Raw genomic sequence first — 27,127 nt, 5'->3', positions numbered from 1 at the left:
GGAAATGGCTGCTCACCCCAGAGCCTCACACGGCTTAACAGCTGCTCCCTCAGCTCCACCAAGACTCCCCGGAAGCTTTGCAATAAAGGCTTGCCGCAGGGGTGTGCTGGAGCTGGCTCCTACTGGCTTGCGAAAGTCAACTGTACCCATTTCTTCCCAAGTCTGTGCTCAGTGACATCTCACTAGCAGCATGAAATCAGCCATGGTGAGAATATTTATATTACGTGAATCAGCAAGTGCTACGAATCAGGGCTTTTCTTTTCCTAGAGAGCCAGTTATTAAACACTTACCAGCACACCACTGCACATAAGGATTCAGACTCTGCCATAGGCTGATAGGGAAGCAGTGGAAAAGGGAATAGTTTTGTTTTTCTAGTTATGTAAGAATTCACATGAATGTGTGCAATAGACATTTTGACCCTTTAAAACCCTCAGATACCCACTAAAAGGAAACAAGAATCTTAGTCCTGAAATATTTCTTCCTTAATTAAGGAATAATGGTCTTACAAGAAAATGCCCAGATTTTAAGAGTACAGTTTGGTGAGCTTTTACTAGTGTACCTACTCACATAACTACCACCCTAGTCAAGATGAAGAATGCTTTTATTCCCCCCAGAAAGTTCCTCATGCCTCTTTCCAGTCATTCTTCCATAGGTAACCACTGTTCTGATTTTTATCCCCACAGATTAATTTTCCCTGTTTTACAACTTCATATAAATGGAATCATACAACATGTGCTCTTTTGTGCCTGGATTATTTCACTTAGAATAATGTTTTTGAGACTCACCCATGTCATTGCCCATATCAATAGTTCATGTCTTTTCAGTGCTAAATATTCTTCCACTGAATGAAAAGTCTTGGTATCGTCTTAATCTCCAAACTCACCCAGACTCGGGGCAATGGCCCATTAATGTTTGATTTTTACTGCAGGAGAAGAAAACTTCTTCCCACATCTCAGGATAAACAGACATTGGGCACAAGAGATGTAAATGGACTCACCTTTCTCCACCAAGAGGAGGACGATAGAGCAGAACACCAACCAGGCATTTCATCCTTTCTGACCCTGGGGTGAGTACTGTGCTCACCGTGACACACCATGTCTCCCCAGAGTGTAGAGGCCCCATTTCCCCGTCTTCACTCTTGTAGGCTTCATCCCAAGGCCTTGGGACCTATTAGTCCCTTAGCTGTCATCCATGTTCCTCCCAGAAGGCTTAGTGATCTCGCATGCCAATACATCCGGTGACCTGCAATATATGCCAGAATTCCTGAGATGATGACAGTTATAATGTACCTTCTTTTAGCCTAATTAGGACAAGAGGTGATTCCTGAGTTAAGGAGAGTATGGGATCCCAGGAATTCAGTACAGACGGAAGGCCAGTGTTCCCCACCCCTACCCCAGGCAAGCAGGTGAACAGAGGCAGCAGCCAGAACGTTCTTGCTCAGAACTAGTAAACAGAGAGCCTGCATCCAGACAAACCCATCTTCTTTATACCAGGATAAATTCTGACACCTGTGCTTCCCCAGGTGAGGCCTGAACTCTCATGCTGGCCTTGGCATCACCTCAACTTCCTTCCTGACCTGGTTTGTGTGATGTCAATTTAGTTGCAATAATGGGTACTTACTATTTTATATTCTCTCTTTGCATTGTAACAGTAGTTCCCCACAGGATCCCGGGGACTGGTGATCTATATACTTGGCAATTCTCAACAGTATTCTTTTTTTCTTTTCTTTTTTCCTGGCTGCACCACGAGGCTTGCAGGATCTTAGTTCCCCAACCAGGGACCGAACCTGGGCCACGACAGTGAAAGCACCAAGTCCTAACCACTGGACCGCCAGGGAATTCCCAAGAGTAATATTTCTTGTTAATTCTCTGCTGTTTGTTTGATCCTACTTTGGGGCATATGGGTCTTCCTAAAGTTCCCATTCTTTTTTTTTTCTTTAGTTTTTTTGGCTGCGTTGGGTCTTTGTTGCTGTGTGCGGGGTTTCTCTAGTTGTGGCGAGTGGGGGCTACACTTCGTTGTGGTGTACAGGCTTCTCATTTTGGTGGCTTCTCTTGTTGCAGAGCACGGACTCTAGGCTCACGGGCTTCAGTAGCTGCGGCACATGGGCTCAGTAGTTGTGGCTCGCGGGCTCTTGAGCACAGGCTCAGTAGCTGTGGCGCGTGGGCTTAGTTGCTCCACGGCATGTGGGATCTTCCCGGACCAGGGCTCAAACCCATGTCCCCTGCATTGGCAGGCGGATTCTTAACTGCTGCGCTACCAGGGAAGCCCCCTAAAGTTTTCATTCTTTTTTTTTTTTTAATTTATTTTTGGCTGCATTGGATCTTCGTTGCTGCGTGCAGGCTTTCTCTAGTTGCGGTGACCAGGGGCTACTCTTTGTTGCGGTGTGCGGTCTTCTTGCAGTGGCTTCTCCTGTTACGGAGCACGGGCTCTAGGCGCGTGGGCTTCAGTAGTTGCAGCAAGTGGGCTCAGTAGTTGTGGCTTGCAGGCTCTAGAGCGCAGGCTCAGTAGCTGCGGCACATGGGTGCAGTTGCTCCACAGCATGTGGGTTCTTCCCGGACCAGGGATCAAACACGTGTCCCCTGCATTGGCAGGCAGATTCTTAACCACTGTGCCACCAGGGAAGTCCAAGTTTTCATTCTTTAAGTGGTGCTACCATAAATACTTTGTACAACTGTTAAAAGTATATTTGCTCATTCATTTTCTTGCAAATATTTAGTGGGCTTCTACCACGTGCCAGGCACTGTGCCAACCATGAATAGGATAGTCACTGGACTCCAAGAACTTACAGTCTAATGAGGAGACTGACAGGAAAGCAGGCAGCCACAGTGCTGCACGGTAAGCCCTGTGAGGAGGCAGTCACAGGGAGGCACTAACCAGCCCAGAGCTAACTGCTTCATAGCTCTGAGTACATACTGCCAGGTTGCTCAGTAGAGGGAATACTGAGCAAGATTTTCTTTCACTCAATCATTTCAGTGAGTATACTTTTCATTTCTAGATGAGCTATTTGATTCCTTTTCAAATATACCTCTTCTTTTTTCACAATGTCCTTTTCTTTTTTTATTCAGCACTTTCTATTCTTTATCTTTGCCTTCATTTGAAAACTACCATTTTCCCCTTAAAGTTTCTTTCAGATTGCTTATTATGTCAAGTTCCCACGAGTATTAACCCTCCTGTTTTGTGCATTTACTCTTGTAATGGAATGTTTTTGAGTGGTTTGTAATATTTTTATCGTGAGGATTTTTTTTTTCTTCCTCTTTTTGTCCCTATGAGCCCTGAGTTGTGGAAACATAGCTACAGGGCAGTTTTGCATTTGCTTCCACTTCATTCCCTAGGGATCTAACAGCTTTAACTGACCTATTTTTACTTTAATTTCTTGGGCTAAACTGTTCAATTACTTAAAAACAATTCACTGAACATTTACCATATGTATATCACCATAGTTGGTGCAAAGATACAAAACAATGCAACACAATGCAGCTGCTTTACAGGGAACCATTTTGAAAGGACGAAATACACACAAAAAGTAAGATGACTACGTAAGGCAGAGTAAAAGGCCTAATGGTGGACACATTATGGGGTTCAGAAGGAAAAACAGAGAGCTGCAGAAACATGGGGAGGAAAAGCCCAGAGGAGGAGAAGGTTTGTGTGAGGAAGTTCCAGAAGGAAGGTAACCCCACTCTTCCGGGTGGAGTTAGTAAGGCGCTGTAACATTAGATGAGGCTGTGGATGAAGCTGACTTTAAGGTCCCTGTTAAGGAAGCTAAATCAGAATCCAGGCAAAAGGAAGTCAATTAAAGTGCTCCTGGGGGTGGGAGGTAGGTTTGATGAAAGCTGTGTTTGAAGAGGCAAACACTGTAACCTGAAAGGGCTAGGAGGCTTTCCAGTGACTCAGACCAGAACAAACCTGGCTTAGAGAGGCCAGCTTGGGGGAGAGAGCAAGTGAGGGAGGCCGACTGACAGGATTGAGATGTGGAAAGTGTACAGAGTATTTGTTGTCAGGAGTAGCCAGCCGGGAGGTGGCTTTTCAGGGGGCGAGGCAGGAAGGGCAGACTTCAAACCCGGATTAAGGGGTCAGAAGGCAGATGTCTGTTCTAAAGAACTTTCTCACAATGAACACAGGATAAATACAGACAAAGGGATCAGATCACCCATTGCTGTGTCCCTGCCAACTCTTGGATACTTGCTTTCCGTTGAAACAAACTTTTATTGAGCATCCACAACTAGCAGGCTTTAGGTGTTCTTGCAGGGGATGGGCACGGTGACAAACGTGAACAGGACACATGCTGGAATAAACACCTTGCTCACAGGGCTGCTGAGAGGAACATACTTATCTCGCTGCAAAGCACTTCAAAAGGTGGCACAAATAAGTGCGATTTAAGAGCCAGTTATTACTCATTTTTATTACCTAACGACTAGACTATCGGCGCCTAGCAGAACGCTTGCGTGTGCTCACACTGAAGGACTAAATAAAACCTTCAGACCCAGTGAAGTAAATAGGGCAAAACACATTTTCTAACCATGAGCTCTAAGGCAGGTTGGCGAAGGGTCAACTGCAAAGGAGGAGGACCAACAACCACCGAGGTGCAAATGCATTTGGTCTGGTGGGGAGGGCAAAGGGGTGAGACAAGGCTGGAGAGCGCGAAGGGACTCGGCCTGCAGTGGGAAGCCTCGCAGGCAGCGGGGCCCGGAAACAGGGCCGCAAAAAGGCGGGCCCAGAACTGCGAAGAACACTCCCGAAGCCTGGGTGGGGGATTGGAAGTTCCTCAGACCATATTGGGGGCATCTGGCTTCCAGAACATCCGAGCCCCACCCCTGCCGCTCTCCGGTGATCCCGGGGGAGCGCCCGGGCCTGCGGCCGCCTTCACAGTCTCCGAACACACGGCCCGGTCGCCCGCGACCACTGACCCCCGGCTCACAGCCCAGAGCTGAGCCAGGACCCGACCCCGCCCGAGAACCGCATCCGTCGCTTACCGACCGCCTCGCCTACACTCCTGCACTCCCCCGCGGCCGCGAGTGGTGCGGCCCGACCCCGCCCCCTGACGCCAGCGAGGGGCAGGGCGCCCGTCCCGTCACGTGACGGGGGAGTGACCTCGCCGCCCCTTGCCATGGGGGGCTTCCGACCCGGAAGTGGCGCCCTGGGCTCGCGGCGGTGCCGCGGGGATGGCGGGAGCCGGAGCAGGAGCTGGAGCTCGCGGCGGAGCGGCGGCGGGGGTCGAGGCCCGGGCTCGCGATCCGCCGCCTGCACACCGCGCACATCCGCGCCACCCTCGGCCTGCGGCGCAACCCTCGGCCCGCAGGATGGACGGCGCATCCGGGGGCCTGGGCTCCGGGGACAACGCCCCGACCACCGAGGCTCTTTTCGTGGCGCTGGGCGCCGGAGTGACGGCGCTCAGTCACCCGCTGCTCTACGTGAAGCTGCTCATCCAGGTGTGGGACCAGGGGCGCCATAGGGAGGTGGGGGCTGATAAGAAGGTGACAGGTCAGGATCTGGAGGAGGATGGGGGTGGGGGAGTCGATGGCGACGGATTTGAGGAGAGGGGGCGGGGACGGCGGGTTGGTGCGCAGAAGGAGCGGGAGAGGAGGAAAACGGTGAGGGATTTGGGGATGCAGGGGGCATGGGTTTGGGGATGCAGGAGAAGGGGGCAAAGGGGTCAGCGACAGATTTGGGAGAGGGTGGAAGGAACAAGGGATGTGGGGGTGCAGGGGAGGGGGCGATGGAACGGAGAGACAGGTTTGGGAGACGAAAGAATGGAGGCGATGGACTTGGACTAGGAGGGAAGTGGCAGCATTTTGGGGTGAAAGAAAAAACAACAGAATTGGGGGAGGGGTGGGAAGTTTGGGCGATTGGGTGGGGAGGAGGATTGGGGGCCAAGGCAGAATATTCAGAAGATGAGCACATATTTAGGGTGAAGGGGAGCAAGAGCTCTGGATTTGATAGAGATGGATTTAAAGCGGTTTGGGGTGGGGGGGACAAAGGACTGGGGGCCATGGCCAAAAATTTAGGAAAGAAAAAGGGGCATCAGACTCCGGGGAGGAGGGGACCGGGACTGGATTTAACGGTGACGGAATTTGGTGGGAGAGGCGGAGGCGAATCGGTTTACAGGAGATGGGGGCTCTGGATTTGATGGCGACGACAGATTTGATGGGAGGAGGGGACAGGATGACGTGCTTTGGGGGAGGGGAACAGATAGGGCGACGCAGTGGGGGAGGGGTAGTGGCGATTTGTCTGGAATGGGGAGCCAGGAGGCTTTTAGGGGGAAAGGGATGACGCATTTGGAGGAGAACATTGAATTCACGGTTGGGGGTGGGAGCTGTATGGGGGGATGGGCTGAGGGGGATGGGCGTAGTGGAATTGGGCAGAAGGGCCAGTTGGAGCACAGGGTAGCAGGATGTGTAGGGGCTGGCAGAAAATGAGGCCAAGGTAGGATGTCTCTGGAATCGAGGCATGCAGGGGCACTTGGCATATTTGGTGGGACCAGCAGTGCCTTACAGATGAATTGGGCTGCTTGAGAAAGGGAGAGATGGAACTGGAAGGGGGTGCCCAAGCTGAGGTGGAGGGAGTGCATTTGGCAGAATTAGGTGGGCATGACTTGAGATGAGCACAATGTAGATGTGGATGGTTTGGGCTTGGACTAATATCTGAAGATTTAGCCTAGAATTTTCAGTTAAGTTGGGGGGGGGGTGTTGAGATGGCCTAACCAAAACTTGAGATTTGATTTGAGTTGAGGCAAATGGGTATCATATTTACTGTCCTGGTAATGGACTGAGAATGGGAGATACAGTTGGAATGAGAGGGACTTGAGAATAGGAATAATTGAAATCTGAGGAATGGGGGCAGTATATTTTGGGAGTGTGACAAGGAATGTGACAAAGAACGAGCAGATTCCTTCAGGGACATTACGGTGCCTGACTAGAATCTAATTGTGACTGAGATTTGGAAATGGCTGACGGGGGAAGGTCGAGACTGGCGTTTGGTTGTGATTTGGGAGTGAGGGCTCCTTTACTTATAAAGATTCAGGTTGTATTTGCAGCAATAGAGATTCCAGCTTTGGTAGAGAAATTGAGGCTTCGGAACTGGTGGTACTTGAGATGAGAAGCAAGGATGATGGAGTGAGATTGGGTGAGGGCTGGGACTTCAGGGTGGCTGATAGGAGTGTCTGTGGAATGGAGGATGTTGGAGTACAAGGAAGCGGGGGGGGGGGGGCTCCATGTGAAGGAACCTGGAAGGGGCTCCATCATTTGGACCTTGGTAGGTTTGGTTTACAGGAGAAGAAAATTGAAATAAGGGTCACTTGGAAAGGCCGGGGGGGGGGGGGGGTGCTCCATGTGAAGGAACCTGGAAGTGGCTCCATCATTTGGACCTTGGTAGGTTTGGTTTACAGGAGAAGAAAATTGAAATAAGGGTCACTTGGAAAGGCAGTTGAGGAATGAGAGAGAATGGAGAATGAAGGAGGATAGGCATTTGGGGAATGAGGAAGTCCAGAGGGTGAGAAGAACTGTATGGGGGGTGGATACTGATGGGTGAGCCCAGTTGGGGTGACAGGTGGTCTACCCGATGTGAACGCAGCTGGTGCTGAGTGTAACATATTTGAGGGTGAAGTCCTTTTTTTTTAAAATTAATTAATTTCTTTTTGGCTGTGTTGGGTCTTCATCGCTGCACGCGGGCTTTCTCTAGTTGTGGTGAGCGGGGGCTATTCTTCGTTGCGGTGAGCGGGCTTCTCACTGAGGTGGCTTCTCTTGCTGCGGAGCGCGGGCTCAGTAGTTGTGGCGCACAGGCTTGGTTGCTCCACAGCATGTGGGATCTTCGTGGACCAGGGATTGAACCCGCGTCCCCTGCATTGGCAGGCAGATTCTTAACCACTGTGCCACCAGGGAAGTCCTTGAGGGTGAAATGTTAATGGGTATAGCTTGGGAATCAGAGATAACATCTTGCAAAAACGAAGATCCCAGTTTGGGGGTGCATGGCAGGATTGGGTTGGCAGATCTGGGTGCTGTCCCGATTAAGTGAGTAAGAATGCAGTGCCTGAGATCAGGGCTTTTGGGTGTTAGAGATTTGAGGGACTGGCTCTGCCGGTATATGGTATAGAACCACAGCTTTGGCTGTGGTTAGGACTGGGTTAACAGATTGGGGGATGAAATTGGGTGAGTAGACTTGGGAACAAATAATTAGAACTTGAGAGTGAAGGGAATAGGAGTGAGATAGGGTCAGTGTGCCTTTGATAACACAGGTGGAAGTTGAGAAAATAGACTCAACAGCTTTGGGAGCCATGGGGATACAGGATGAAGGGAACAAGCAGGTTTAAGGGTGAAATTGGAATTGATGGGCCTCCCCAGTTGTTGTGACTGGAGTGGATAAGGCAGCAAAAGAACATTGGCTCAGACTTGGAGTTGAGGGTGTAAATGGAGTGCTTCCTGTATGAGAGAACAAAATCAAAGCAAAACTAACCTCAGAACCTTCGAGCTTTTAACCCAGAAGTGGAAAGGTCTGGAAGGGGAGGGCTAACTGCTTGGTTCACCTGGCCATCCCTTTCCTTCAACTCCCCTGGGCTAGATGTTTTTCTTTTAAGAATTTCTCCATCGTGGAGGGAGTTTCTTAATTTATGATCAGTAATCTGTCATGTAGCTCATAAGGGACAGCCTGAACTTCAAAACACTTGACTAAGGTGAGGAAGAAAGGAAATTGAGCCCAGAAAACACTGGAAGCATACCTAGTTCTATTTAAGGCAGAGCTTCCCAACCCTGCTGTTTCTACCCTCTTCCACATCCAAGAGGAGCTCCTCTGGTCCATGGATTTGTCTGGCCTGCTCTGAGGGACAGGGCTACGGCCCTGGTCCCCTGCCAGGGAAGGGCCTTCTCACACCCCACTAAGGCGCTGGTCTCCTAGACACCTTGCCCCTTGCCTGGCAGCAGAGAATCTTCTCATTAATCGGCAGCATAACAAATGGCCTCACCCCTCCGGAGAAACCTCTCCTCACAGAGGCTTGCGTGGCTTGGTCCTTCACCCACCCATGAATTTAACACATACCTTAATTATAACCAGCATCTATACAGCAAGAATTATGATAACCCTGCAGAAATGAGGGGGTCATTCTGTCACAGGGATATGGGGTGATCAAGATTAGATCACAGTTGAGGAATTGTTTGAGGAACAGCTGGGATTCGAGGTGGCTGGGAGTGAGAGGGACAGATTTGTTGACATCTGCAGTGGGAACAGTAAGAAATTTGAGTGTGGGGTGAGTGAGCTATCTGAAGTTTGGGGCTGAGATTTGGGTGTGATGTGTTTTGGTGTTGCCACATTTGAGATTGAGACTGGACTGATGTTTTAACCTGGCGATGAGAATTAACAGATTTTTTTCTGAGATAAGCATGGGGTTTGAAGTACATAAACGTGGGGGGGGCGGTTTCTGCACTGGAAATATCTGGAATTGGAAGGTAAGAATGTTGAGGGATGGGGTGACTTGGATTATGGTAAGGGTGGTATCTGGGACTGGACATTTCTGTGCATTGGGAGATTACACGATGTTGATAGTAATAGACACTGATGAAATTCTGGGTATGTTTTGATGGGGAAAACATCAACAGAAATAGGATTAGACTTTGTGGGAGAAGAGTTAGAGGCCTGGGAAAGGTGAGAAGTAGTGAGACTGAATCAACAGTAGAATCTGACTTTCCCTTTGTATTTGTTGATTCTGAAGGTAGGTCATGAGCCGATGCCCCCCACCATTGGGACCAATGTGCTGGGGAGGAAGGTCCTCTACCTGCCGAGCTTCTTCACCTATGGTGAGTGTGCTTCCCGGGCAGGAAAGCCCACACCGAGAGAGCGTCAAACAGGGAACAGGCCCAGGTGGCCCTGGGGAGCACACTGGGCAGCATGGGGCACCCAGAGTCAGAGCTGACATGGAAGAGGGGTCAGAGGCAGCAGGGTGTCAGGATGGGAGCAGCTTTGGTCCAGCTCCTCTGTGTGAGCTGCCAGCTGTCAGCCCAGGCAGCAGGATAGGGAGACAGGTCCAGGCTATGCCTGGAAGCAGGAGTAGGGGGCGGATATCCGTTTTGTTTTGTTTTGTTTTGTTTTGTTTGCCTTTTGAGCAGTCTGGCTGCCCTTTTAGCAGTTCTTTTGCTTTCCCTCTCCTCCAGCAGGAGGCCCATTGGGGCCTCCTGGGTTCTTTTCCTTTGTCCTGTTCCCCTGCATTCCTCAGGCAGTGGTGCCTACTCACTCAGGCATCTCCATCCCCTGGGTGTAGAACAGTACATGGTGGGTCTCGGCTTCACCCCTGGTGTGCCCTCGTGAGCTGCTCGAGCTCAGGAAGGCTGCTAACTGCTCTGGCCCCATACTGCTTATCAGCTTCTTCATGCCCAGGCCCTCCATACAGGCACCCGCCCCCTCCGCCCCCTGCAGCCTTGCCTGCCAGAGGGTCTCTCCATCAGGAAGCCCACCATGGTGGAGCTTCCCTGATGCCAGCAAAGCCCACCGGCTGCCTGTGCTGCTCATCCCCTGACCCCCAGCTGGCCAAGGCCATTTCAGATCCACCATCCCAGTCCCTTTCCCGGTCCCCACCCTTCCCAGACTTCTTTATTTTTTTTATTTTTTATTTTTTTGGTCACACCACATGGCTTGCAGGATCTCAGTTCCCCGACCAGGGATTGAACCCGGGTCACGTCAGTGAAAGCCTGGAATCCTAACCACTAGCCACCAGGGAACTCCCCAGACTTCTTTAAATGTGCCTTTGCTCTCTGTGTTCACAGCCAGGCTGACCCTCTCATGCTCCCTCCACCTCTGCTCATCTTATCTGTTTAGTCAGTCTAGCATCTTCTCTGAAAATCTTTCTTTCTGCCAAATAACTTGGGGCCTCGCCTCCTGTCACCTTTTTTTCACTTCACACCCTGCTGGCGGAATCTGATGTCATGTTTCCCTTCCAGTTTTGCCACCTCATTGTTGAGTACAGGTGGAGCCAGGTGGAACATGTCATTTTGCGGGGAAATCTGTTCGTATTTGTTTCACTTAAAAGTTGTCAGCATGGGGAAGGAGGACGTCACAGAATCAGGGAGGCACCCCCCATTGTAGTGCAACGAAGCCGGTATGCAGAGCGACGCTGGATTTGCGGGAGGCCGGGGTGGCGGGCTGCCAGCCCCTACGTGTGATTCCTCCATACACCACTATGCAGGCTCTAGCCATAGAGAGGTTGGAACCCAGATCATCTCTGTTCATGTCACACAGTCATTCCCGAAAGGACTCAGGGCAGAGGGGTCTTGACAATCACCTTACTGCCTCTTGCAAAGATGAGCAGAGTTCTGAGGCGCTCCCCCCGCCCCCCGCCATTTATATAAATGTTATTTCAGCGCAGGTGGTGTAAGCAGACTCCTGGTGTTGGGGAGGGGCTCAGCTGTCTGGCTGTCTAGTGACTGGACGGGGTCTACTACTCCCCCTCAGCTATGAAAAGCGCCACAGCTGCCATGACATTCTTTGGTGTTCTCCCAGAAAGAACTTCCTGGAGAGTTTTCAGGGACTACAGCGAAACCATGGAATGATGGAGCCCCTTGCCAGCCAGGGAGCCCTTTGGGCCCACAAAGGCCTCTGTAGACATTTCTGCATACCTTTGTCTGTTCTCACTTGTTCGTAATTCAGCTCTGAGATGGGGAGAAATAGGGGTCCTTACTCCCTTTTTTTCTGGCTAGGAAATTGGATGGAAAGGGGTTAAGTGTCCTGCTGGAGACCACACTCAGGCTTTATCCCGCCAGCTCTCCCTTCTGCTGACTGGCGCTCCCCTCCCCCAAAATAAACCTTCCTTCTGCCTGTTCACTCCGTGAAGCAGGGCGTCCTGGCCACGTCGCCCAGTGTCCTCTCTCCTCCTACTCCTCCCTTTCCAGCACCACCCCAATCTCAGGAAGCCAAACATGCAGGTACCAGGTGCTCTCAGGACCAGGGGAAGCCCATACAGCTGCCACATGGAATTGCTGTTGGCAGACATGTGGCAGAGGAGAGAACGGCACCCTCCCTTGCTGGTTCCCGCCACTGTGCGGTGCTGGAGAGCTAAAGTCTTGGCTCAAGGGGAGCACATTGTCTGAGGGAATGTTCTGCCAGCTTCCAGGTATGCAGGTTTATAAATATACGTCTCCTTTTTGAACATCATTTAAAAGTTGATATTGAATAAAGCAGCAAAACATTAAGAAAGTATCCTTTTAGAGACCCAAACAAAAAAAAACACTGACTCAAACAGGGTCAGGGTCCAGCTTCTCTGACCACTTAAGTTTTTTTCTATAGAATAGTTCATTGGTGCCTCTGTTTTAGTTACTTCTCCACTGGCTTTCCCCCCTGTAATTAATAAATGCCAGTAGGTGCCAGGTGGGATCCTGGATGCAGCACAGTGACGAGGTGGGGATTGCCCTCTCCGTGGCATGCTCAAAGGACACTCCAGAGCCTTTCCCCTGGGAGCCCTTCCTTTTCCTTTTTCCCTACCTTAGGTTGCAAACTTCATCATTGCTTGTGGTTGCCTTTTTCCATTTTTTCTTTTCCCAGAGAAAAACATTTTTTATAAGCAACAGAATTGGTTCCTAGGTTGCAGCACTTAAGTTGCTGAGTTGAGAAACTGTAGCTAAGTTTGCCAAGTAGATTTTCCAAACTACAAAAAGAAAAACGTATGAACTTGTTTGTCAGAAAAATGTGTTTTGAAGGTTTTACAAAAAGAAATGGGCTAGAGAAGATGTTTGGGGTGGGGCCCGATTGCTTCCGGGGTCCTGGACGGTGCTCCTTTCCATGACTGAAGTCAGCAGGTACTGAAGAAGGGCAAGCTGCGTCTGGTCTGGGTGTGAATGTGACCCAGGAGTGGGTGCGACTGGGCTGAACGTGACGCTGCCACCTCTGCTTTCTTGTAGCCAAGTACATTGTGCAAGTGGATGGGAAGATAGGGCTATTCCGAGGCCTGAGCCCCCGGCTGATGTCCAACGCCCTCTCCACCGTGACCCGGGGCAGCATGAAGAAGGTGAGCCCGGGGTGAAGCCAGGACCGGTTGCCCGAGGTTCCCCTGAGCCCCCTGCCACCCCTGGAGGCAGCCATGTGCACCGGTCCTGCTTCTCGGTTCCCAGACTGGTCAGGGCTCCACCCCAGCACCAAAGCCAGACTCCAAGGCCTGGTGGTCCAACGCCGAGTCTCCTCAATTGGAAAGGCCCCTGCCTCACCATCTGCCTGCTTTCTTACAAATGTGACACTAGGCAGGGACTTTCTCCCCCCCTATCTCCAGCCCCAGGGGGTTACCCAAGGTGGGCCCAGCTAATGGACATGGCCAAGAAAATAGTAGGAGCTGTTTCCTGCCCTCTCCATCCCTTCAAAGTTACATCGAAGAGGTGCACCTGTATTTTGCTTTTGATCCACCTTTGTTCTTTGCATCTCAGGTTTTCCCTCCAGATGAGATTGAGCAGGTTGCCAACAAAGATGACATGAAGACTTCTCTGAAGAAAGTGGTGAAGGAGGTGGGTACCTGGAATTAGAGAGGAGAGCCTGATTATCTCTCACTGCCCAGTTGGGCAGGTCACTGAAGAGTCACAGTTGGGGCCTGCTGTGTGCACAGTGGAGTGGGATGTGGAAGGAGCCCCAGCAGGGCCACTGCAGGGAATCACAGAAAGCCTCTCAGCCGCTACAGGACCTGGCCTGGGACCTGGCAGCAGTCCTGGGTAGAGGGAATTTTGTGTGGGTGACAAGGGGGGCCATCTGAGGTAGACCGACCCCACATGGGTGCTGCAGGATCCCAGTTTTTCCCATGTAAGCGCTTATAGCTCCCAGTGAGCACCACTTCCAGAGACAGGCCAGACCAAGTCCCCGCCCTCTGCTCTCTTGCAGACCTCCTATGAGATGATGATGCAGTGCGTGTCCCGCATGCTGGCCCACCCCCTGCATGGTGAGCCGCCCCGTTGGAGACTGCATCTCAGCCGTGGGGTGACCCCTCATGGGCTGTAGACGGGCAGCGGTAGAATTACTGGGAAGTAGTGTCACTGGAATTGGCTGGGAGTTCAGCCCACAGGGAGCTGGGGCTCTTCCCAGCCAGAAGAAGGGGGATGCCATGGTCATGGGGTATGATGGGGACTCCCAGGGGCCCTCCTCCCCTCCCGCGCTCTGACGCGGGCCGTGCTGTGCAGTGGCCACTGTGCTGGCCACCCCACCTATAGCTGGGGAGTCTTGGGCTTTGGCCACCATGTCACCTGTTTGTGTTTTCTCTTTCCTCAGTCATCTCAATGCGCTGCATGGTCCAGTTTGTGGGACGGGAGGCCAAGTACAGGTGGGTAATTCTTAGAGTTGGCAGGAGTGGCCCTGACACTATTCAGAGTCTGCCAGGACAGGCCATACTGTGGTCAGCTGCTGCCCCTTGTCTGCCCTATTTCTTGTGTGCCAGCTTCAGAGGAATGGGGTAGTGGCTTCCATAGTCTGGGTCCAGGGGTATTTTCTCCCTCTCTTGTCTGGGGCAGCCCTGGATGAGCCTAGATGCCCTGCAGAGGGGTGAGTGGGATAGGAGTCCAGTTGGATTAGGAGCCCTGGCGGGGTTCCCTCCTAGACCCCCTAGGTTATGCCCTAGCACTTTTTCCAGCTGTCACAGAAGCCAGCTTAGAGTTTGTTTCATCCTCTCCTAAGCGGCCGTCCACCCCATGGCCTTGGGGCTTGGCCCTTCCATTGTTTACCAAATATTTACCCCAGCACTTGCCATGCCTGACACTAAGCTGGATCTGTAGGGGCATAGGTGTGTTGACACAGTCCTTCCCTGTGGCACTTGTGCCCTCCCTGCCCCTCTGAGGCTCAGTGCAGGACAGGAGGTGGGTCCTGGAGGCTCATGGCAGGAGTACATGCATCTGTTATCCTTCTTCGCTCAGATTCTTATTTCCTGGGTTCAGTTGTTTTCTGCTGCTGTCCTTGGGGCCACTGCCCCAGGAAGCTCGGCTGCCATGGTGCCTCATTTTGAGTTCACTAATGGGGAATTGGCCCATTCCCCCAGTGAGCTTAGAACCCAGTGGGCTGAGCCACTGTCCTGAGAGGAAGGGTAGAGGGGCCTGGCAGGGCTCTGGCTCCCACCGTCTTTCTCCTAGGCTACCCTGGCCCTCTCGGCTTCGCAGAGCGTCTGTGCAGAACAGGTCACAGAGGTTGCACTTGAGTCTCCTTTGCATTTCACACCTAAGACATCCCAGCCTGTCCTGTGATCTCTAACAGGCTGCAGTGGGCAGGGTGCACATCCACGAGTTCCCTGCTGGGGAGGGCCAGACGCCTTTTCCCAAGCTGCGTCTGTGCAGTCTGATCGCAGGGCCTCCTGCTGCAGGGCCCTGTATTCCTTCTCTGCCCTCTGGGAAGGTGCTTCTCTCCACTCGCCACCTCTCCTCCTCTCTCTGTGGGACATGCAGGCTTCTTTGCCAGAAGGTTGTTCAGCCAGAAGTAAGCACTAGAGCCAGGCAGGAGAAGGTCCCGTCACCTCTGCAGCAGCCCAGGCTAGAAGGTTCATTCCTACATTCCAGATCCATAGAAAAAAGCAGTAGAGAACTGGGGTTCTGCCCCTGTGGGTGGTTGAGTTTCCCCAGTCTCCATAAACTATGTAGACGCCCTCTCACTCCCCAACAGAGCTGTAATCATCTACACTTGGGTTCTGCATGGTGACAGAGAATGCCCGCTCCCCATCCCGGCCAGGACTGGATGGCTCTGAGCAAGGGTGGCAGGCTCTGCTCCACCCCAGGGCATGGGCTTCTTCAAGGTGCCCAGGTGATGTTGTATCCCTGTGTTCTCCACAGCGGCGTGTTGAGCTCCATTGGGAAGATTTTCAAAGAAGAGGGGCTGCTGGGATTCTTTGTGTACGTGAGTTTATACACCCCATAACTGGCCACGGAGCATGGCTCTACTAACAGGTGCATTCTCAGCCCTCAGGCCACAGCTGTTGGCCTCAGACTAACCACAGGGCTCTGTCCCTGCCTGAGCAGCTGCTCCTTGGCCCGTAGAGCTCCATGGCCTATGCGAGCTACGGATCGTCGGGAACAAAGCTGCCCAGCCCTATCCACATTGCGGCTTACACAGAAATGGTACTGTTTGTCCAGCACGCTGGGGGTGGGGGTGGCCAAAACCCCACCCCCGACCCCACTGTCCCCGTCCATGTGCTCCAGGGCTGGGGATGGGCACGAGGCTGGTCTTCAGGTCTTCCATCGTCCTTGGTTTCACTGCTGAAAAGTCACTGAAAATCTGTGACATGGGCTGAAGGTCAAGCCGTGGCAGGTCACAGGCTGACTCCAGCTGATGGATCCTGTTTGACATAGCGCTTCTGAGAAATTAGTTCTTCATATTCAACATTTAGGATGTTTCACAAAACAATCCCTATTTCTGGCTTCTCTTAAAAAGTCAAAACCTGGCTGTGCTGGGCCTGTGTTTCTGCAGAGCAGATGTCTTCAGGGCACACAATCTCCTGAGGGCCCCAGACCCCCTGCCCTCCTTGGTGTCTCACACCCATCTTACTCCACCTGTAAAGAAAGCTCACACCGAAAAGACTGTAAACTACAAACAGAACCCAAAATCCAGGCTTGACAAATATTTTTTGTTTTGCCTTTTTAAGGTCTAGGCAGAGACATACATGCTGTTAAATACACAGTACGCTAGACATGGGGCTCTCTGTTAACTCATCTTGTGGTTTCATCATCGGCCAGGTGTTCTCTGTGTAGGCGTGTGTGTGCGTGTGTGTGTGTATGTGGTTCTCACTAGGAGGTGATTTTGCTCCAGGGGACATCTGTAATGTCTGGAGACATCTTTTGATGGTCCCAGCTGGGATCTAGTGGGTGGAGACCAGGGATGCTGCTAAACATCCTGCAGTGCAGAGGTCAGCCCCCATGACAAAGAATCATCCAGACCTAAAGGTCAATAGTGTCAAGGTTGATAAACCTTGATTGATATACACACATATTCATATGTATATTCATATCTATGTATATGTACACATATGTATGGGTGTGCATATATATGTGTGTGAATAAATATTTCCTTGTGTGACTGGTGCTTCAGACCCTAAAACACTATCACCATAAAACATATCACCACCTCTGGTGTTTTTCACACTCATTGTATACATTGTTTTCTGGTGTGTGAGTAGGATTCCCACACAACAGATACCTTACCCATTGGGTTCTTTTTTTTTCTTCACGTGTTTGTAGAACAGGTGATGTATGTACTCAGAAAGCACTGAGTGTACCTGTGAAAAGTCAGTCTGAGCACAGGTGGAAGCAACAGGATTGGAAATTGCATTCATGAAGGTTCACTTTATTTATATCTCTTATATCATAGATGTGTTACAGGTATTTTGAACTTTCAAATATTTTGAAATAGGGTTTTTGAAAGTTCAAAAATCATAATTCTGTGTCCTCTCTCCAAGAGATAGCTGTTTTCCTGAAGATCTTTCCATGTCCTTCTATATCTAAACAAGCAAATAAACACATTCAAAAAAAAAACCCACAAGGGCTTCCCAGGTGGTACAGTGGTTAAGAATCCGCCTGCCAATGCAGGGGACACGGGTTCGAGCCCTGCTCCAGGAAGATCTCACATGCCGCGGAGCAACTACTGAAGCCCACGCGCCTAGAGCCCGTGCTCCACAACAAGAGAAGCCACCGCAACAAGAAGCCCATGAACTGCAACGAAGAGTAGCCCCCGCTCGCCGCAACTAGAGAAAAGCTCACACAAAGCAACAAAGACCCAACGCAGCCAAAAATAAATAAATGAAAAAAACCCCAAAACCCACAAGTATCACACAGGACCCACTGGTCTCAATCTGGCTTTTTGCCCTCAGCACTGTGTTTTAGGGAAACTTCACAGTGTGTAGAGATGCGCATTCTAAAGGCCATCACTTTAAAAGTCAGCCCTCCTTGTAAAACCTTGTATGGAATGTTTTTAGTGGAACATTCCAGGGGTGAATACAGGTGCACTGAGCAAAGTGTTTTGTGAGAGTGGATTGGGTAAAAAGGCCAGGAGAAGACTGCTAACGTGTAGGTACTCTTTCATGATCTGCATTGGAAAATCCCGGATTTTGCACCATTCACATCTTAAGGCCCAGCTACTGTGGTTTGAACACTGCTTGTGAGACCATTAACTTGTGCTGTCAGATGTAGCATATAACACACATACCATCCCCCACTCCCTGTGGAGAAAGGAACACTGCTTTCCTGCTGTGGATAGCTGCTGGCCCATGTGGCCCCTGCAGGCTTCCTTCCTGAGGTGGTGCTGGTGGATATGCTGAAGTTTTGAGCTTGGAACATCCTTGTCTGCTTCCTGGGTGTGGAGCCCCCAGGAAATGTTCTGTTCCCTCCCCTGCTCATCTTTGCTCACCTTGTTTTTTAGCGGCTTAATCCCTCACCTCCTGGGAGATGTGGTTTTCTTGTGGGGCTGTAACCTGCTGGCCCACTTCATCAATGCCTACCTGGTGGATGACAGCGTGAGTGACACCCCAGGGGGGCTGGGGAACGACCAGAATCCAGGTTCCCAGGTTGGTTGGAACAAGGACTTGTCCATCTTTCCATGTACTGCTGATGCCCAGGGTCTGGGGCAGACTTGAGGACTCTGGGATTCTGAATACTGGGCCCCTAGGGCTGGGGAGGGGTCTGAGAAGACTGGTTGTCCCTGGGTCAGCTTTGACTCCGAGGAGAACGGCCGCAAGAGAGGAGATCGCTAACAAGACGAAGAGGGGTTTATGGAATGCCCGTCCCTGGGCAGCTTTAGGTCAAACAGACCCTAGCTTATCCACGGCTAGTTTGAGGCAGTGATCCAAACCAAACTAGGGATCCCTGGTAAATCAGGACGTAGACCAGCTAATGATAACCCTTGAACTTCCGCTCAGTGTTTTAGGCTTTTTCAAGCCCTTTAGTGAACATTATGACATTTGATCCTGACAGCACCTCAGTTGTGAAAGGAACAGAGCAGGTATAACATCCTGTTTTACAGACAGATGAGACCCAGAGATTGAAGGGCTCTCCTGGGGCCCTTGCCTGCGAATTGACAGGGCTGGGACTAGGTCTTTCCCTGGGCCAGGCTGAGGGTGCTTCAGTCAGCTAGGAAGTGTACCATGCAGGTGCACCCCACTCTTGTTAGCAGTGGTCTACACAGCCTGGTATGCACAGACCTCTCGGCAGATTGGGTCAGGCACGGGGAGGCCTTGGTCCTTCTAAAAGGCACTTGTTGAGGAAAGGTTTCTGGGGATCTGATAGGTCAGCTGGTTCGGCCTGACCCAAGATAAGGGTTGGGGAGCAGTGATAGGCAGGGGTTCCTGGGAGCTAGACATTCTAACAGCGGGAATCACCCACCCTTGGAGCCTGGGTGAGGGATTGGGGACCTGTCTGCCAGATTCACTGTTGGGGTGGGTGGGGTTCATAGTCTCCGTGTGTCTGTGTCTGGGCCCCAGAATGGCAGTTCCGGGGTGGAGGTGGTCTGGGAGAGTGTGGTGAGGGGTGCCTCTGAGAGCTTGCAGCTGGGGCAGAGGGAAACTGGCCATTTGAATTGGGTAGGTGAGTCTTACTGGCCTTTTAATGTGAGCAGATTCCAGTTGCTCCATAGAGAGCAGCTCCCACCTGCAATTACAGTAGCACAATGCCCCTTTCTCAGGGGCGTTATGGGTGGGTCAGCTGCTGCCTTCACAAACAGAACAAGCCTGGGACAGCTCGGGTGCCTTGATGGGGAGGGGTGCCCCACAACTGATTGGTTCCTCCAGTCCAGGTGGGCAGGTATTTGACCAGGGGCTGCTGCACTTACCTCACTGAGAACAGCAGTTGACACTTCACTGAAAGTATTTTTCACGTGCTGTTCTGTGTGTGGCTTAAAGGTTAAGATGAGGCTGCCGCTCAGGCAGAGAGCTGAGCACATCTCCGCCCAGGGTTGCAGGGCATCCATGGGGTGGGATGGCTATGTCACAGGAAGCTGAGGGATAGGTAGTCACCCTTTGTAGTTCGGGGCTGTTTCATGGGCAAAGTTGAATTCAGGAGTTGGGGCCTGAAGGGGGGCGAGAGTTTGGTGAGGTAGGGTGGCAGTAAGCCCAGGGTTGCCCTTCACCTTTTGCTACAGGACCCAGGATTCTGTGTGCAGTTCAGATGGGTGCCTGACTTTCCATTCAGTAAGCACTTACTGTGCGCTGAGCCCTGGGCAGGCACTGATCAAGGCAAACAGGCCCAGCCCTCGCAGCTTACAGCTCGGAGGAGGTTATGTAGGCCACAGCCCATGATCCCACCTACCTCGTCTCTTCCACTCACCAACCCTGGCTGGGTCACAAAAGACGCTCCAGTCCAGATATCCCACTTCTGCTTCCCAGATCTTCTCTTGGCTCTGACTGCCAGGCCACAGAAGCTGCTGGCAGGCCCTGAAAGGGAGGCGCAGCGTGTGCTGCGGGCATGTGAGGAGCTGAGTGCAGAGGGGGTGTGAGGCCAGTGCGGAGGGTGAGGTGAAGGGGCTGCAGACCAGGCAGCGCGGGCAGGGCTGGGGCCTGCATGTTTGAAGTCTGCATCCCAAGGTACCTGGGGCAAACCAGTCTCCCTTTTTGTCTTTCAGTTCAGCCAGGCCCTGGCCATCCGGAGCTACACTAAATTTGTGATGGGGGTAAGTCTGGCCAGCTGCTCTTCCCACTGAGCTGGGGGCCTGGGCGGGGCTTCGGAGGCCAGCTCTGGAGATGGCTGGAGGCAGGCCTCCGTCTAGGGTGTGCCTGCTCCCGAAGCCCGGGTCGGGGGCTGGTGGTAGGTGGGCTCACTGACCCTCGGGTCTCCCTGCAGATCGCAGTGAGCATGCTGACCTACCCCTTCCTGCTGGTCGGTGATCTCATGGCCGTGAATAACTGCGGGTAGGTGTGTGCCCCTCCGCAGGCACCCTGCCAAGGCTGCTGGGGGGACCTGGCTGAGCCCGTCCAGTGCCCTGTCCCCTCCCACCTGCTCTATGTGTGGGCTTGGCCCACCAGGCCCCTGGCTTCCTCTGGGATTCATCGCACCCCTTTGGGAGGAATCTGTGGTTCGGTATGGGGGTGGTGGCAGCCCCAAGCCATTTCTTCATGAGGGCTCCTTTTCCTTAGCTGATCTGTCTCCCACTGTTCTCTGGATCTAACATGCTCTCCTTCCCCGCAGGCTGCAGGCCGGGCTACCCCCTTATTCCCCAGTGTTCAAATCCTGGATCCACTGCTGGAAGTACCTGAGTGTTCAGGTAAGCCTGCTCTCCAGGGAGGTTTTTCTCACTTTTCCACATCAGTCAGATGGAAAGGTTTTGTGGACTCTTCATTGCATGGAAAGTTAAGGGGTTGTCGTGGAATCCGATGCTGTAAGGAGGATAAAGAGGATGTAGACTTTTGGTTTGAGGCATTTAAATTAAATTTTCACTTTATTTTATTGGATTGGCCAAAAAGTTCATTCGGTTTTCTTCCGTAACCTGTAGAAGGGGTTTGAGGTGGTCAGATCTGAATTTACTTAAGAATTACACATCAGACAAGGTCTTCTTTTCTTCAACTCTCAAAGATTCTTAGAACAAGTATGACGGAGCCCACAGGGTAGGTGGTGAAGCCCAAGAACTCCTTATACCTCAAGTAACCTGGGATGAAAACACACCTGGCATGTTGGAGGCTGGCCCCTCCCTCCACCCGTGCAGGATGCCCCAGGTGCCCGGGAGAGCCTGAGGGTGGAGCTGGGCCATGTGGTGAGCTTGGCGAGCTTTGTGGGGAGTCTTTTATTTTTATGAGCTTAACTGTCTGCAGGGCCTTTCTCAGTCCTTTGTGGTTGTGTGAGAAGGGTTGTATGTAAAGTGACAGGACTGGGGGCAGCCTGGCCTGGGCATGAGAAGTGCCTGGGCTTGGTGTAGATCAGCCGGGCAGCAGGCCGGGGGGGTGTTGGCGGGGCGCAGGGTGAAGGCTCGGGTCATTGGGTGGTTTTCTGAATTAGACAAGCCGAGACTCCAGTTCACAGAGCAACAGCTAGTGCCTAGGCAGCACCTTCTGAGAGGTGAGGCTGCGTCCAGTGGATTGGTCACTGTTAGACCTGGGAAAGGTGGGGTAGGGCTGGGGAATTGGGGCAGAATCCCCTTACTTTGCAGATTTCCTGAGTCTGCCAGTCTTGAAGTCTTTGTGTTCTATGCCCAAGCACCCTCCTGGCTGGAGCTCTGGGTCAGGGATCCAGGTGGCTGGCCCAGGACAGATCCCTGGCTTTTCCTGACCTTGGTTGGCTTCAGAGTAAAATGGGGCAGTGGCCTGGGCAGGAGGAGCTAGCACACTGACTGGCCTCAAGGTTGAGAAAAGGATGGATAGGAGGAAAGCAGGGAGGCCAGAGACAGACACAGGCCTTCCAGCGAATCCAGTTGATCCTACATGCATCACATCCTCTAATATTGGAGGAGCCCCAGTCCACTTGTGCTCTGAAGCCAGAGGGCAGTGAGTCTCCTCTGGGGGTTTCCTACTCAGTATCCCGGTGAATACTGGATACCCGGGACTTCCCTGGTGGCGCAGTGGTTGAGAATCCGCCTGCCAATGCAGGGGACACGGGTTTGAGCCCTGGTCCAGGAAGATCCCACATGCTGCGGAGCAACTAAGCCCGTGTGCCACAACTACTGAGCCCGTGCACCACAACTACTGAGCCCATGCGCCACAACTACTGAGCCCGTGCGCCACAACTACTGAAGCCTGTGCGCCTAGAGCCTGTGCTCCACAACAAGAGGAGCCACCTCAGTGACAAGCCCATGCACCGCAACGAAGAGTAGCCCCCACTCGCCGCAACCAGAGAAAAGGCCGTGCGCAGCACCGAAGACACGACACAGCCAAAAATAAATAAATTAAAAAAAAAAATACTGGACACCCTGTGGCATGAAGTAAACTGCTCCTCTGTGCTTCAGCACAGAGCAGATTCTGACCTTGCCCTCAGGAATGCAAACCTAGGCCCTCTATCTCCGACTCTAGGGTCTCTGAGCTACTGGGCCCTTATTTGTCTTTCGCTGGCCTGGCTCTGGGGTGGGATGAGAAGCATGGCCTCCCTTTCACTGACCCTACTGCTCCTTCCAATCCAGGGCCAGCTCTTTCGAGGCTCCAGCCTGCTTTTCCGCCGGGTGTCATCAGGATCGTGCTTTGCCCTGGAGTAACCTGAATCACCTAAAAAAATACACGCTCTCTCAGCCTGGCCACCGTGGGTGAGGCCTGATCATCTCGGGGCACCTGTAAGACAACCAACCCAGCAGCACCTAGATGTGCTCCAGCACAGCTGGGCTTCGGTTTCCATATATGCCATGTTTGTCCAGAAGTAGGGGTTGGGTGGGGGTAAGGCTGCGTCCAGTGGATTGGTCACTGTTAGACCTGGGGAAGGTGGGGTGGGGCTGGGGAATTGGGGCAGAATCCCCTTACTTTGCAGATTTCCTGAGTCTGTCTTGTGCAAGGGGCCAAAGAATGGCTTGTGGAGGCCCACGTTGGATGGGCAAAGGCTCATGAAGTCAGGTCCCAACCCCCATTCACACCCCTTGAGTCAGCCCCAGCTCTCATCCTGCAGCTCAGCTGGGAGTTTCACTCTCTTGCTTTGTAAATAAGGTGTGATCCCCTTTCACGAGGCTGCTGTCATGTCCAGGCCTTTGCGAGGAGACTGTCTTCGTTTCTCTCAACACTACTTTTCTGATGAGGCAGCACCTTCTGAAAGGGAAATCATGTGACTGCTCAGAACGTGTCCTTCTCGTCAAATGTTCATTGGTTTAATGGTGATGCCTTACGTGCAGGATATGGTTACCTGTGCACTTGTGAACACCCAGATGTTAGGCAGATCAGTGTCTTTTCCTATCCAGTTTAAAGTTCCTAATAAGATTTGACCCTTTCTCCCTCAAATAAATTCATTGGTGGTCATTTGGAGCTTTGTGGGGAGTCTCTTATTTTTATGAGCTTAACTGTCTGCAGGGTCTTTCTCAGTCCTTTGTGGTTGTGTGAGAAGGGTTGTGTGTAAAGTGACAGGACTGGGGGCAACCTGGCCTGGGCATGAGAAGTGCCCGGGCTTGGTGTAGATCAGCCGGGCGGCAGGCCGGGGGTGTGTTGGGGGGGGGCAGGGCGAAGGCTCAGGTCATTGGGTGGTTTTCTGAATTAGACAAGCCAAGACTCCAGTTCACAGAGCAACAGCTAGTGCCTAGACCTCTTCCCAGGGAGACAGGAGCTCTAAATGTCCTCCCAGCTTCAGAAAATGTTCCACCCAAACCCCCAGCTGTCCTCTCAGACTGTTTGCAGATGACATTGTGGGGTTTTACCAAGTCGGTTGGTGTAGCAGTCCCGTGGTTACAGCAGAAGGAGTGGACACAGGCCCAGCTGAAGCTCTGAGCTTGGCCTTCTCTGGAAAAGGCAAAGCTCCCTTCATTTGCTTCTGCCCAACATTTGCTTTTGCCTATAAACAGGCAGAACTTACAAATGGAACCTGCTGGCCCCTAGAGACTGTGGGCTTCCAGCTGATGGGGTTTTAATACCAGTTGAGGGCCAGCTTGGTTCCCCAAATGTTTCTCTGTCCTTGCTCTAGGGGAGATGACTTCGGAGAGCTGGGCTTTGGGACTTTGGTCATACTTCTTCACAGGTGTGGGCTGGGTCATGCCCAGGGAAGGCCCTGGGATGCTTTTGCAGAACTGGTTTTCCCCATTGGCCTAGTAACAGTTGCCCCAGTTTACCTTACGTATCCTTGTTCCCCGGGAACACAGGAGCATGCCTGTGCAGGTATTCTGTAAATGTACATTGGTGGAGGTTACTAAGATCTCACACTCACTTCAGACAGCTGAAGTGGCAGGGAGGGAAAGAACATGGCAAGGTGAGCAGGCCAGGCCTTACTGGCACCAATTCTGTAGAGGAGAAAGGCCCTTTAGAGGTGTGTCTGCCGCACGGCACATGACCTTTCTCTAGCCCAGTGTGGTTTCCCATGGCACTGACCACTGCCCTGGGGTAACTTTTCTTCCCATTGCTCCACCCTCAAGTCCTGTTTTTGCAGCAATTCCTTCTTGTGGTCCCCCAGATTCAGGAGTCTGAGCTGAGCTGGTCCTGAAGAGCCCCTCCCTCTGACAGCCACCTCCTCCTAGGTGTCTGGAGAAGCCACCAAGGTAAAGAGCCAGCCTGGGTGGGCCTTTCGAGTCACTTTGAGGGGAGGCAGTGCCATTCCCAGGTAATACCCTGGGATTTCTGAATTTCAGGGTCTTGACTACATTTCCCAGGTTATCTTCCACCCAGAAACAGCAAGAAAATCACCTTTGATGCTCTGTCTCGGATTTTAGTTGAGCTAAGTACAGGTTTTTATTTCTAACCATTTTCACTTCAGTATTAAGGTGTGTGTGTTGTGTATGGTAAGTGCTCCCTTTGTCTCCTGAACCTTTCATTCTTTGAGGGCTGAAGCCTCACCTGCTCCCCTCCCCCCCCCCCCCCTCCGTTCTCTTCCTTTCCCCTTGTTCTCTCTCCTTCCCCTCTGCCTCTGGCCATCCTTCCACTCCTTTTATTCTTCCTCTCCTCCTCCTCCCTTTTTAGTTAAAAAAATGCATGCTGTGGGCCTCCCTGGTGGTGCAGGGGGGTGGAGGGTTTGGGGGGTAGGTGGGGGGAGATGAGCTGTCAGCAAAAGGAGGGGTGACAGGAGTGGGAATGTCCCTGTGGGGACCCAGTTACCTCCCTCCCCTCCTGGAAAACCTAATTCCAATGGACAAAGCTGGAATGTCCTCTGACAGGCCTTTTGGGACCCCCTGTGATGAAGTCCGAGGTGGCAGTGGTGGTCTTTGCAGGGCCCTACTGTAGCCCTTGTTGCTGCGCCAGTGCCCAGATGCCTGGGAGTCACGCAGCAGAGTGTGGGAGCAGACCTGCCCTACTCTGGTCCTCGAGGCCTCAGAGTGCCAGCCCCCTGCCCTCCTTTTGAACATGCCCTCCCATTCTCCTCCCCTCCCTGACTACTATGGGATACCATGTCTTGGCTCCTGTTATTTACCCCAAAAAATTTCCAAAGAGACTCCTGCTGCTGGTCTTAGTAGGTTTTCTCATATGACAGGTTGGGCTGGAACCTCAGTGCTAGAAACAGGTGTTCTTGCTCTGCAGGAGGCTGGTACATCCCACCCCAAAACGGAGAAAGATGGGTTTGGGCCTCCACAGTCTGGCTCTGCCCAGAGGCTACCTCACTTGACCACCTCATAGAACTTCGGACTAGCTTGCAAAGACAGGCCCACAAAGGGAGGGATGCCCTTCCCCCCTCAGGAAGGCAAGCACGGTCAGCATCTGAAAATCAATTAATGTAATACATTCTGTCCATAGAAGGAAAAAAACCACACAATCATCTCAATAGACATAGGAGAAGTGTTTAACAAAATTCAACATCCCTTCTTGATGAAAACATTCAAAAACCTAAAAAGAGAAGGGAGCTTCCTCAACCTAGTAAATGGCATCTATGAAAAACTCGTAATTAATATTATACCAATTGGTGAAACACCTAATGTTTTCCCCCTGAGATCAGGAACAAGACAAGGCTCTGCTCTTGCCATTAGTCAACATTGTACTGGAGGGTCTAGCCCAGGCAACTGGGAAAGAAAATGAAATATTATCTGTGTTAGAAAGGCAGAAGCAAAACTGTCTCTGCAGATGACATGATCTTGTAGTGAAAATCCTGAAGAATCCACTAAAAATACTGTTATAACTAATAAATGAATTCAACAAGGTTGCAGGATATAAAATTGATGTACAAAAATCAGTTGTATTTCTATACACTTGCAAAGTGAAAATGAAATTAGTGAAACAATTTCATTTATAATAGCATAAAAATTAATAAAATAGAAATTTAATAAAAGAATTACAAAACTTATATTTTGAAAATTATAACACATTGTTGAAAGAAAGTAAAGAAGACCTGAATAAGTGGAAAGACATACCATGTTCATGGATCAGAAGCCTTAACATTGCTAAAATGGTGGATTACATAATCCCTATCAAAATCTCAGCTGACTTCTTTGCAGAAATTTGACAAGCTGATCCTAAAATTTATATGGAAATTCAAGGGTCTTGAAAAAAGACTGGAAATTCACAGTCTTGAAAAAAAACAAAGTTGGAGGATTTGGCACTTCCCAATTTCAAAACTTAACTACAATGCTACAGTAATCAAGATGGTGTGACATTAGCATAAAGATAGATACCTAAATCAATGGAATATGATTG

At 51.4% G+C, this 27,127-nt stretch overlaps 1 protein-coding gene across 2 annotated transcripts; it reads left to right on the top strand.

The window, feature by feature from the left end:
• Window positions 1-4,723: 4,723 nt before the first annotated feature.
• Window positions 4,724-23,835, top strand: MTCH1 (mitochondrial carrier 1). 2 transcript variants are annotated; one of them, XM_007467283.1, is made up of 12 exons: window positions 4,724-5,426; window positions 9,695-9,779; window positions 12,870-12,976; window positions 13,386-13,463; window positions 13,831-13,888; window positions 14,215-14,266; window positions 15,756-15,815; window positions 18,334-18,427; window positions 20,527-20,574; window positions 20,745-20,812; window positions 21,090-21,165; window positions 23,008-23,835. In XM_007467283.1, the coding sequence occupies exons 1-12, from the start codon at window positions 5,160-5,162 to the stop codon at window positions 23,077-23,079; spliced, it is 1,065 nt and encodes a 354-aa protein (XP_007467345.1). In that variant the 5' UTR covers window positions 4,724-5,159; the 3' UTR covers window positions 23,080-23,835. The 2 variants fall into 2 exon arrangements, with proteins under 2 accessions (XP_007467345.1, XP_007467344.1); XM_007467282.1 differs by having other exon boundaries at window positions 18,334-18,478.
• The last annotated feature ends 3,292 nt before the right edge of the window (window positions 23,836-27,127 follow it).

This window comes from Lipotes vexillifer, unplaced genomic scaffold, assembly GCF_000442215.2.
Source record: "Lipotes vexillifer unplaced genomic scaffold, Lipotes_vexillifer_v1.1 scaffold528, whole genome shotgun sequence".
Lineage (NCBI taxonomy): Eukaryota > Metazoa > Chordata > Mammalia > Artiodactyla > Lipotidae > Lipotes > Lipotes vexillifer.
The sequence above is the reverse complement of the archived record's forward strand: the minus strand, read 5'-3'. Positions and strand labels throughout refer to the sequence as shown.